General features: G+C 35.1%; 1 protein-coding gene across 5 annotated transcripts in view; it reads right to left on the bottom strand.

Annotated features, from left to right (window-relative positions):
- FSTL5 (follistatin like 5) overlaps window positions 1–12,706 on the bottom strand; it is a 1,025,577-nt gene that overhangs the window by 161,961 nt on the left and 850,910 nt on the right. For all 5 annotated transcript variants that reach the window (XM_081077240.1, XM_081077239.1, XM_081077242.1 and 2 more), the window contains exon 8: window positions 4,693–4,813. In XM_081077240.1, coding sequence (XP_080933366.1) covers window positions 4,693–4,813 — 121 coding nt within the window. The remainder of the gene's footprint in view (window positions 1–4,692; window positions 4,814–12,706) is intronic.

Raw genomic sequence — 12,706 nt, 5'->3', positions numbered from 1 at the left:
TACTCTCAGGGTATCATAGTGCTTCTATTCAAGTAACCTTTATTTTACTTAATAAAGGCCCCAAAGTACTATAGTAGTGATGGTGGCAATTGATATGACAAAGAGATGCCGTACAGTATTTCCTTTAAGTGAAAAGGTAAAAGCCCTTGACTTAATAAGGAAAGAAAGAAAAAAAAAACAAAGAAAAAACACACAAAAAACCACAAAACTATGCTTAGGTTTCTAAGATCTCCAGTAAGAACAAATCTTCTATCCGTGAAATTGTAAAGATGGGAAATAAATTTGTGCTAGTTTGGCTGCCACACTTCAAACTGCAAAAATTATAGCCACAATGCATGATAAGTGCTTAGTTAAGATGGAAAAGGCATTAAATTTGTGGATAGAAAACATAAACAGAAAGCATGTTCCAATTAATGGCAATGTGTTGTGCCAGAAAGCGTTGAGCCTTTAGAAGACTTCAGCATGGGATCCCATCAAACTGTTAGGCAGAAGGTAGGCATGAGCTACTGGAGCGGTGGGCAATAATGTAATGAGCACTTTTCACTGCCCAGGTCCACTCCCCAGGGACCACGTAGGTCCAAACCCCAGGGACTACTTCTGTAGTTAGAACATCCTGAAAAAAGGAAGTAAAATCTATCTAGAATTATCTGGTTTTTGATGCCTGTACAGAATGTTAAAGCTTACCCTTTGTTTAACCTCATTATAATATAGTTACAATAAATTAGCATTGTGGTTTCAACCTCCCTCCCACCCCATGGGTTTTTCTGTGTGCATTATGGGTGAGGGCATGCATAGAAAGGAATGGGTCATATAGCCTACCCATCACATATCAATCAAATGCCTCAAGTCTGTACATCACATGCAAAGCTGGCTCAAAGCCAACAATATAAGATTAAAACCCCAAACCCTTTGCGGCCATTGCCTCTCTTGACTTGGCCTGTTCTTCCCTTAGAATGTATCCTAATAAGCTTTCTTTATACCTTCATGTTTGCTGTTTGCTGATCTGTAATTCTTTACTGCATTGGCAAAAGGACCAAGCAGTTACTCTGGTAACAATACGAGTGAACACATTCACATTACTTCTATTACAGTATATTGTTATAATTATTCTATTTTACTACTAGTTATTGTTGTTAATCTGGTACTGTCTTGTTTGTAAATTAAACTTTACCATAGGTGTGTATGTATAGGAAAAAACATAACATATATAGGGTTCAGTTATATCCTTGGTTTCAGGTAACCCCTGGGAGTCTTCGAAGGTATTTCCCACAAATGGGGTAGAGGGGAAAATTGTATTAAATTCTTCTTAATTAATTAATACTGTTAAGACTGATAGTGGCAGAGAATGGGCTCTGTTTTTGAGAGTTCATTATTCCTTTATTCCCACATTCTACTTCAGAGAAACCTGAAATCAGAAAGTAAACAATTCATCCACAGGAAGGGATGAAATGAGGAAGCTGAGTTTCCCCAACGTGGCTCAGGGCACACCTTGCAACATGAAAGTCTGCAGTTTGGCTCAAAGTTTTCTTCCTGCACTTCCCAGCTGGAAGCATGGAAAATGAGGGAGTTATGTAAGAAACCTGCATCAGACGTGAATGAGGAGCAGAAACTCCTAAATAACCACTTTAAAGAGCCATTTACAATGGTTCCCACACTTTACTAAGTATCACAATTTAACGGAAAGCTTGTTAAAATGCAGATTTCAAATCAAATTTCTCGATAGTGGTGGTGAATCCACATATTTTTGATATTTTTTTTCGTGTGATTCTAGTGTGGGTGGAACATGAGCCATGTACTGCTTTAAAAACTACCAACTACTCTAACATGATTGGTAATTAGACAGAAAGAACCAGGACTGGAAGTTAGGATAAGAGGTAAAAGATAGAACCAGGCAGGTGGGGACTACAGAGCATTGCCCTTGTCAAATAGGCCATTAGTCTATAAACAATTACAACAAAGAAGGAGGTGAGGACCAGACTTGCAACAATAACCATTTCCCCATGGATACAGCATCTTGATAGGTGACATCCCTCATACAGAATTTTCCTGTACTGCAAGATTGTGTATCCTCAGGTACAGTTGCTATATCTGAAAGTCTAGCTCCAAACATCTGAGACCAACGGGGACAGGATACATCAGCTCCCTCACATCTTGCCTGCTTTCTTCACTGGTTTCCTTAAAAATTGGTTTCCAAACTGTGACATGGTGATTAATAATAAGAAATATATATTTGGTCTTCATCCCCATTTCAGAGATACCAAAATCCTGGGATTTCCTAAATGTTGAGAGTGATGAAAGTATATTTTGTATGGTAATGAAGTGACTTTGGATCTCACCCAAGGGTGGTAACTGGTTGTCTGGAGAATCAACTATGTGATTAGAGGTTTGATATCCCTGTTCAGGGGGCAAGAGGAGTTGGAGAATGAATTTAATTTTCAATGGCCAATGACTTAGTCAATTGTGACTGTAATAAAGCCCCCATAAAAACCCAGGAGGACAGCTTCCTGGTCCTTTCTTTTCTTTTCTTTTTTTTTTTTTTTTTCAGAAAACATCCACATTAAAGAACCAGAATGATTTGACATGCCACCTTGCCAGGCCCCAAGACCTCACCTTTTGTATCTCTTCCTATGACTATTGATTCATATTTTTTTAAATATCCTTTAATATTCTTTGTAATAAATAGGTAATCTAGTAACATATTTCTCTGAGTTCTGTTAGCCATTCTAGATAATTAACTGATCACAAGGAGGGGGTTATGGGAACCTCTGATTTATAACCAGATAACAACCTGGATTTGGAATTGGCATTTTTATTTGGAGGGGCTCAGGGGTCATTGGAATCTCTAGGGGTTTGGTGAGAAGCACAGATAACAATCTAGGCTTTCAGCTGGTGTCTGAATTGTATGTATATGGAGGGATGGGTAGTCTTGTGGAACTAAACCTTTTATCTGTGGAATCTGATTCTCTCGCTGGATAGCGAGTGCCATAACTGAGCTGAATTCTTGGACTCCCTGCTAGTATCCAAAGTTTTTGTTGGTGTGTGGGGCGAACCCCCCTCCACATACATGGTAATTAGGTCCAGGTACCCAATATATAAGCCTTCACCCATGTCTAGTTGCCAACTGACTTTGCTCTAGAAACAGGTCCTTGATCAGCTTCCGTTGAGTGTTGACAATTGAGTGTCGCACCATGAACTCCCCAATCTTTTCAAACTTTTTGGCAACATTTTCTTAATTGATTTCCAGGACATATTTCCCATCACAGGGTGCTCATTCTATGTCTTCTTTTCTCTACTTGCTAACCTCAGCTCCAAAGTTTGGACTTCACATCCATCTATACTCATTCCTAAAATGACCTCATCCAGCTCAGATTTATGGCTTTAAATACAGTCTCTACACTTTGATGTCATCTTAATATACAACTTTGGCCTGTCACTCCCCTTTGATCTCCAGACTTTTATACTAACTTGCATATTTGACTTCGATCTGGATAAGTGTGTCGAAGTTAATTAGTCAAAAAAAAGTATGAAACAAAAACAAATTATATTAATCTCATTCAATCTCCAAACATTCTTCTTCTCCATTGCAGTTAATGTTATGACCATATATCCAAATGCTTCCTTCAAATTACTTGGGTTATTTTTTTTCTGTTTAATTCCCTTTCTTTCATACTCACATGCCATTCCTCAGAATATCATCAAATCTGCTTTTAAAATATATTCCAATCTGAATACTTCTTTACATTTTCACCATTCAACTGTATTTTAAGCCACCATTTTCTCTTCCCAGACTACTAAAATAGTTTTTTTAACATATCGCAGTGCTTCTAATCATTATAAAAGAAATCAGAATGTGCCACTTTATACATGAAATACTTTGATGGCTTCTCATTACACGTAGAATGGGAATCTAAGTATTTAGGTCCACATGGTTCCATGTGATATGACCCCAAAACACATCTCCAAGTTTATATCCACCACTCTCCTTTTAATTCATAGTAACCAACCACACTAGCCATCTTGCTCTTCCTCTAGAAAGCCAAGTAAGTTTCTGCTCCTTTTTGTAAATCACACAGTAAATTAATATATATGTCAGTATGAAAGTGAATCAGTGTGTATTAATCTTACCTCTAATCCTATATAGTGACTTCAACTAAATAACTAAAATTTGAATTAAATCAGAGATAATACGAAGCTCCAATTGTAAGAATGATATTAGCCTACTTGACCAATGTCCATAGCCATTAAATTAACCAGTAAGACCATACAATTTGCTGTACATAAATAACATTTTTATATCACTAATAAGATCAACTAAATAGATGATCTGATTAAAGTATTAAAATACTTAATTTTTTCAGTTTCTAAAATGTATATGGTTGCCTATTTGTTGATAGTCCTCTCAAGCTGAAAAAGTAATTTAAATTTTCTAATATTTAATTTCCCAATGAGAATGAGTTACTTCGTAATGTTTCATGATCAGAACAGTGGTGCAAATTTACAATATTTATTCACTCAAATATTTTTTTTAAATTTTGGTTTTACATTAACAGTGCCTGTCATAAATAAATAAATGAATAAATAAATACATAAATACATAAATAAATAATGAAGCCTTGCTTTCCCAGTCAACTATGATATTCTTTGAATCTCTGGTGAAGCAAAAAATAATTTTAGCAACACCATATTCCTTACCGTTCACTTGGAAGATGTGAGTCTGATAGACTTTTTCATAGCCATCTGCATAGCAGGTGTAATTGCCCATGTGAGTTGTGGTAACCTTAGTAATATACAAGGACCCATCATCTCCAAAGTCCTATAGAAAAAAAGTAACATTTAAAAAGTGAGTGTTTGTATTTAATATATTTTTAAACAATTCACTTTTTTAAAGTGTATAAATAAAGTAAAATATTGTTTTAAACAATCAAAATGATCATTATTAGTCCTATAAAGCTGGAAGACCTATCATTACCATATTTTCAAGGTATGTTTTGTTTAAAAAGTATAATGTCACTCATAAACATAGCTTTTTAGTATTTATATGAAATATGTGAGTTTATATGTAAAATCACTCAATTTCCACATTTTTTTCTAATTCAGTTTGTGGCATTCATCTCTCCACAGTTGTGTGGAAGCCCTGACCCACCAGCTTTGTAACTTGGCTAGCTGTGAATGCCATGATCCCAGCAGACACCTGAGAGAGAAGAGCAGGTATGGAGCTCCTCCAAGGCCTCATCCCCAGAGAACTGTCACTATTTGACCTACTTAGCAGTTTCCTGAAAACTTCAATTTTTGAGACTTCTTTTTTATTTTAGAAAGATTTAGAGTTCAGCCTGTGTAAATAGTCCTGCCCCAAAGTCCTTTATTGAAAAGAAAAAACGAAACAAAACAAAATGTCAATTGTTTAACATGATAGCTTCTTATGATAGATACTAGTTGCGGATAACAATAGGCACGACAAAACATTTAAAAGGAAAAATGTGCATGGGATGTGCATAGTGTGATTTGAAAATATCTGTATATTCCTGGGAATCTATAAGGCCACACAAATGTGCAGGACTGTGCATGACTGGAAAGATGTATGTTCTTTACATTTTAGGACTAGTGAGAAAATCATTAATCTCTCATACCTGGCTGAACTTTGAGGCTATGCATTGGCAGTGAGTGAAGGATAAAGCACACTTGTAACTGTTTGTACGAGCATTCAATGCATGACAATAAACATAAATATAACATCTCAGCAAAGTTTGAAAAACGTATTGATTCAAAGTATTTAATTAAATCTCTATCCAATCATTAAATCACCAAGATAACTGAGCAAAGGCTTCAGTGACCACACACAGCTGACTGAAGAAAAATAGATAAATTATAATTTTTCATCAAAATTAGAAACTTTTGCAGCCCAAAAGACACTATCAAGAAAATGAAAACATACCCCACAGAATGGGAGAAAATATTTACAAATCATTTGTTTCATATGGTTCTTGAATGCAGAATTTAAAAAATCCTATATAATTGAACAACAAAAAGACAAATAATCCAATTAAAACAATGGGGAAAGGATTTGAATAGATAACGCGCACAAAGGATTTACAATGAACATAAGTGCATAAAAAGATAGTCAGCATCCTTAGTCATTAGGGAAATGCAAATAAAAACCACTATAAGATACCACTTTATATCTTCTAGACTTGCTAAAATAAAAATAATGGACAGTATAACTGTATGAATGGCAAAACTGGAACTTTTAAATGTTGTTGGTGGGAATATTAAATGGTGTACTACTGTCGATAACGGTTTGGCAGTTCCTGAAAAAGTTAAATGTGGTATGACCCCAAAACACGTCTCCAAGTTTATATCCACCACTATAAATATGGTTAGCTTAGGGTTAAAAGAATTCTGTGATCAGGGGTTGAGAGAAAGGATCATCACATGTCTTACAATTTAATTCCTAGACACATCCAAAAGAATAAAAAATGTATTTCTACACACTAATTATGTACAGATGTTCATAATAGCATTACTTATAATAACCAAAAAGTGAAAACAACTAAATAACTATCAATTGATGAATGGATAAACACAAAGTGGTATATTTATATACAAGAGAATATTATTTGGCAATAAAAGGGAATAAAGTACTGACATAGACTACAACATGAATGAATCTTGAAAATATATTAAACAAAAGAAGTCAGACACACACAAAAAAAACCCAGAAATTATATGAGTCTATTTATATGAAATGTCCAGAAAAGCCAAAATCCCACAGAGATACAAAATAGATTAATACTTACCAGGAGCTGAGGGAATGGTGTGATGGAAAATGACTGTTAATAGGTATGGAGTACATTTTGCAATGATGAAGAAACTCTAAACTTTGATAGCCATGATGGCTGCACAATTTTGTGAATGTATTAAAACTTAATTGTATACTTTAAAGGGGTTAATTTGATGGTAGGAGGATTATATTCCAATAAAGCTGTTATTACAATAATTTACGTATGGAATATTTAAATATAAAAATATAAATATGCTAAAATAAAACTGCACATCACTTTGGTTAATGGAATCTTTATTGAGCATAAAAAAATTAGAAATCCTGAAAGAAAGAATGATTAATATGTTTATATAAAGAAAAAAAAACACTTTTGCAGTATAAAACATTGTAAGCATTAAAGGGAAGATGATAAACAAGATTATGCAAAATATTTTTTAAAAATCAATGCATTTTACTCCTTATTTATATAGCAATTATTATATGCCACATACTGCTGTAACTAATTCACAAATATTGATATATTCAATCCGTATGAGAAGAGAATCTACTAAAATCATTCTACATTATCGCAGGGTGTAGGGAAGGTCGTGAGGAAACTGCCTTTATTGGTTGATGTGAGATTTGTCTATTAGCTTTTATCTGTTCCTGCATGTGAGGTGATTTCTGTGCTGTAATCAGGGGTTAAGTAAATTCCCCCTTTTGGTCTCATCCTCCTGAGCAGGGGAGAAATGAGAGGATGTTGCTTTCCGGGTCTCATTCTACTGAGCAGGGGAGATAGGGGATGAGGTTGCTGTTCTTTCTGTGCTGTGAGTTGATGATTAGCTTAGGGTTAAAATAATTCTGTGATCAGGGGTTGAGAGAAATCCCCCTTTGGTCTCTTCCTCCTGAGTAGGGGAGATATGAGATGATGTTGCTTCCTGTCTGTTTCGTCCGCATGAGCAGATGAAGTGAAGTAGTAGCTAAATTGTATCAGGATAATGTGACAGGAACATAGCCAGGCCTTGTTGCTTATCTGGATGAACCAGCCCTTCAGCCAGATGGGCAGCATTCATATCATTAACTGCTGGACCCTCCCAGAACTGGCTATTCCTTGAGAGGGGAGGCAGGAACACAAAATTTGCTCTTCGGTGCATCTAAAGAGAGATATAAGATAGACCTCAGGTGGATTGGATATTGATTGATTGTTGTTTCAAGAGATTACTACTCAGAAGATTTGCTGTTTCAGGACTGCTTTTCAGGATTGGATTATTTCAGAGTAAGATCGGAACTTGCCTCAATGGACAGTAGACTTCTTTTGTTGGTGAATTGTCATCATTCTAGCATCTTTGGGAACCTGTATGCAGCTTGCAGTATCAGAAGACGTCCTAACTTCCAACAACTACAACGCCAGCAGCAGCAGCATTCTTGGGAACTAACAAGCAGCGGTGTGGGAGATGCCTAAGTTTTTCTCAGCTACAGACCTGGCAAGGCTTTGATTTATGACTTTTCCAGTGCTGTTCTCCCCCGGTTTGGTGAGCTTTTGGCATCTACTGTAATAGTTATTATCCAACAGAGTTACTGCTTTTGAATACTACTTACTGATGTTATTTTTGTATTTAGCCAAGTGATTTTTGATCAATAGTAAACATGTGTTGGGATCTCTTCAACTTATTTGCATGTATACTCCTTTGAGATGACATTGTTATCAATGTATATAGTTTAGTCCTAACAACCTTTGCTTTCTGTCATTAGCACATTCTATTAATTGCCTTTGTCTTTTGCTATTGGATGTTGCTAACTAAATTGATTAGATATTGCTAAATAAATAAATTCATTAGCCCCACTCTAGTTCATGTCCCACCTCTTTCTTTTTCCCCTCTCACCATTACACAGGGGATAAGATAATCTCCTTAAATTCGCTCAGCCCTTAATTAGTAGAGCTGGGATTTGAAACCAAGTAGACTTACTCCAAAGTCCATCTATGCTTTAAACCCCATACACCATTCTGCCTTCCTTCTCAATCATAGACTGAAGTAGGAATAAGGACAGGAAAAGAGAACAAAGAAGAAAGTCAAGACAAAACGTCCAAGACAGAGGAGGTCAAATGCACTCGGAGGTCTGAAGAAAAGAGGCTAGAAATGTAGTGAGAGTACATGTCAAAAAGGAAGAAGGAAAGCTGGATCAATCTGCTAAGATTAAAAAAATAATCATTTTTTAATACAATTCAACAACTGTGTCTCTCCCCTTTCTTAGCAGCCGAGAATAAGAATGGATTTGAGACTATTGTTGCACTCACTCTTCTTAATATCTAATTAGCAAATTTTCAATTATTTTATATCAAGTATTATTAAAAGGTTTTTCACATATATTTGGTAACTACTAACATTTACCTTCTAAGAATAATTTGTTTATTGTCTTTTCCAAATTTTAAATTTTGAGTTTATTCTTTTTCATATTGACTCCCAATTTTTTTAATGCATTGCTCATCTTTTAATTTTGTGTAGACTATTTTTGGTTTGGAGGGTAATTTTTTTTTTATTCCTTATATCAGCTTTATGATTAGAAAGCCCTTCTTCATTCTGATTTAATATAAATATTTCTCAACATTGTTTTCTGATTTTCTTATGGTTATAACAGTTATATCTAATCCATATATATGCATATATACATACTTACATATACATTCCATTTTATATATATATATATTTCATTATATATATTTCACTATATATATGTCATTTATTTTGTTGAGTTGATCACTTATATTCTTTTCAAGGCAGTACAAAGTGCAACTGTGGGAAAAAAATCTGTAGCACATTTCTAAAATTTTGAAAATGTTATGGCTACTATTGACTATAACCAACTGTATAAGAATAATAAGAAAAACATTTAACAACTTATAAATGATGAGCAGTGATCAATCCGAATATACAAGGCAATAAATAAAAGTCGATTATGATTATATTAGAACATAACAGCTGAATTCAGACCAATATTTAACCTCAAGCATTTGTCCTGATCTGAAAGATAAATCCTCTTCAGTAGAAATGGTAAATTTTAAATTTAAGTTTACTTTCCTATCTCATATTATGTTCCTCCTCATAGTTCTAAATAATATGGCACTATATTACTACACTGTAAATGAGGGTTTTTGTGTAATATACATTGTTTTGATATGCACTGACATTAATTTCCTTCTAGTTTTGTTTATGCTATTGTGCTTTTACTTTGTAATACTGTGAAAGCTGTTTCTCTAGCTTTTTATGTGTACAAAATGTATTTTCATACAATATCAATAAAAGTAATTTAAGCAAACATCTACATATTGAAATTGATTAAGTATGATTATCTTATGATTTGTGTGATTTTCTAAAAACTATGGAAGTTTCTACTAGGCTATTTACTTAGATATTTAATCAATCATCAAAAAACAGCATAGAGAAAAATAAAATTAAATAATGTAAATTCAATTTGATAAATACATTAATTTTAACTCTTTTTCTTTAAAATAAACCATTTCATATATTTAAAATAGGACAATAAAAAAGTAAACTAATATAGACTGATTATTATGTCAAATTTATAAGCCAACCAAATCTTAAGCAGCCAAAGCATAAATTATAAAACTACGTGTAATGCTATTTGATGGCATCTGTAAATAATCACATTTTATTTCACTTAAAAAATAATACTGCAAAAAGTTTCCATTAATATAACATAATACTGAATAATAAAAATAAATTAAAATTTATTGCTTTTATAAAACTACTATTCAAAGTGTTTTACATGTATACAGAATCAGATTTTCTATGAAGCTAATGAAGTTTAAGTTTCACAGCCTCTCATTTGCACAAGCCCTTTCCGAGGATCTGAATATAGTCCTGCAGTGTATACATAGTCTTATAGTTGTGTACAATTTGTAAATATATTTACAACTTTCTGTGATTTCTTATTGTAATAAATATCTAATTGTTTACCTAATAATTATTTATAATTTGTAACCTATTTCTTACATAAAGCACCTTCAAAATGTCAGTGCTTTAAAACTTCAAATTTCATATCACCTTGAACCACCCTGACTACACTAATTCTTTATATTTTGACAATACCTTGTTTTAGAAACAAGGAAACAGAAGTCAGGAAGGTTAATTAACTTATCTGTGAAGGCTATTAAGTTAATGACCCAACATTCAAAACTAGGCGCTTTGTCTCTAGAGTCAATGTTCTGAATATCCATACTTTACAGATCCATCAAGATGGATCAACATGGTTGAATCTTCAATCACTACACACACACACACACACACACACACACACACACACACTCACACACACGCAGAAGGTTGGACAATTAAGTTCACGAACTTCTTGCAACAATGTTGCTAACCTTTTTGGATATCAGAGGGATTATTCATTATGAATTTGTACCAAAGGGACAATTAACCACGTTGACTATTCAGAAGTGCTGAAAAGGCTGCGTGTAAAAGTTAGACAACCTGAACTTTTCACCAACAATTCGTGGCTTTTGCATTACAAAAATGCACCAGCTCACACAGCACTGTCTGGGAGGGAATTTTTAGCCAGTAAACAAATAACTGTATTGGAACAGCCACCCTACTCACCTGACCTGGCCCCCAATGACTCTTTCTTTACCCGAAGATAAAGGAAATATTGAAAGGAAGACATTTTGATGACATTCACGACATCAAGTGTAATATAGCTCTGGCGGCCATTCCAGAAAAAAAGTTCCAAAATTGCTTTGCAGGGTGGACTAGGCACTGGCGTTGGTGCATAGCTTCCCAGGGGGAGTACTTCAAAGGTGACCGTAGTGATATTCAGCAATGAGGTATGTAGCACTTTTTCTAGGATGAGTTCACAAATTTAATTGTTTGACCTCGTGTGTGTGTGTGTGTGTGTGTGTGTGTGTGTGTGTGTGAGAGAGAGAGAGAGAGAGAGAGAGAGAGAGAGAGAGAGAGAGAGAGAGAGAGAGAGAGAGAGAGAGAGAGAGAGAGAGATGACTCAATTTATATAAGTTCAAAAGAGGAAAAATAAATGTGGGTCTCACATAGAAAGGTGCTGGCTCAGGTAGTAAATGGCCATCAACTGTGATTGGATGGCCATCAACTGTGGCTAGTTGGCCGTCAGCTGTAACCACTGAGCCACTGGCCACTAATATAACTGCTATGGCTACGCTAGCAACAAATGGGGGCTAGCAAGAAGATGGTGGCTGAGCTAGCAAGAGCGGATTGCAGCTAGCATGGCGGAGTGCGGGTCACAGATTGTAGAGAAGTAGACAACAGGTTGCAGATAGTGTGACTCCTGCTTCCTGTTCCTCCAATCCAGTCGCCAGCGAGAATATAGTGGTATGACTCCCCTACCTATGGCTTGGTGGGTGTTCCTTTTTGGCCTCACCATGTTCTGCGTTCTTATGTGGGGAGCGGGACCAGAGACCCTGCAGGCCGCCCCGCACGACAATAAACTTTATGTTTTAGGCATATGTGCATTATATACATTTACGATGAAAATTAAAAGAACAGCAAAGAATTGCTTAACATATAACTTATTGTATCATATCTAGAGAAGGAGGAGGTTATGATGAAGGGGAGCTTACAGAGGTCTTCAAATTTGTTGTCAATTCTATATATCTAAATGTTACTGAATCTACAGTTATCAGTTTATTATTTCACTTTAAATTGCACTTATATACACCCTTGAATATGTGTAATATTGAAATAAAAAAAAACTGGTTAAAAAATTCTGCTGGCGGTGGCCAGTATGCTTAGTGGTTAGAGCATGGTGCTCATAACACCAAGGTTGCCGGTTCGATTTCCACATGGGCCAGTGAGCTTTACCCTCTACAACTAGAGTGAAAAACAGTGACTTTAACTTGGAGCTGAGCTGCACCTTCCACAACTAGATTGAAAACAATGACTTGACTTGGAGCTTAGC

This window comes from Rhinolophus hipposideros (assembly GCF_964194185.1).
Source record: "Rhinolophus hipposideros genome assembly, chromosome: 16".
In the NCBI taxonomy this organism is placed as follows: domain Eukaryota; kingdom Metazoa; phylum Chordata; class Mammalia; order Chiroptera; family Rhinolophidae; genus Rhinolophus; species Rhinolophus hipposideros.
This window is presented reverse-complemented; position numbering and strand designations above follow the sequence as displayed.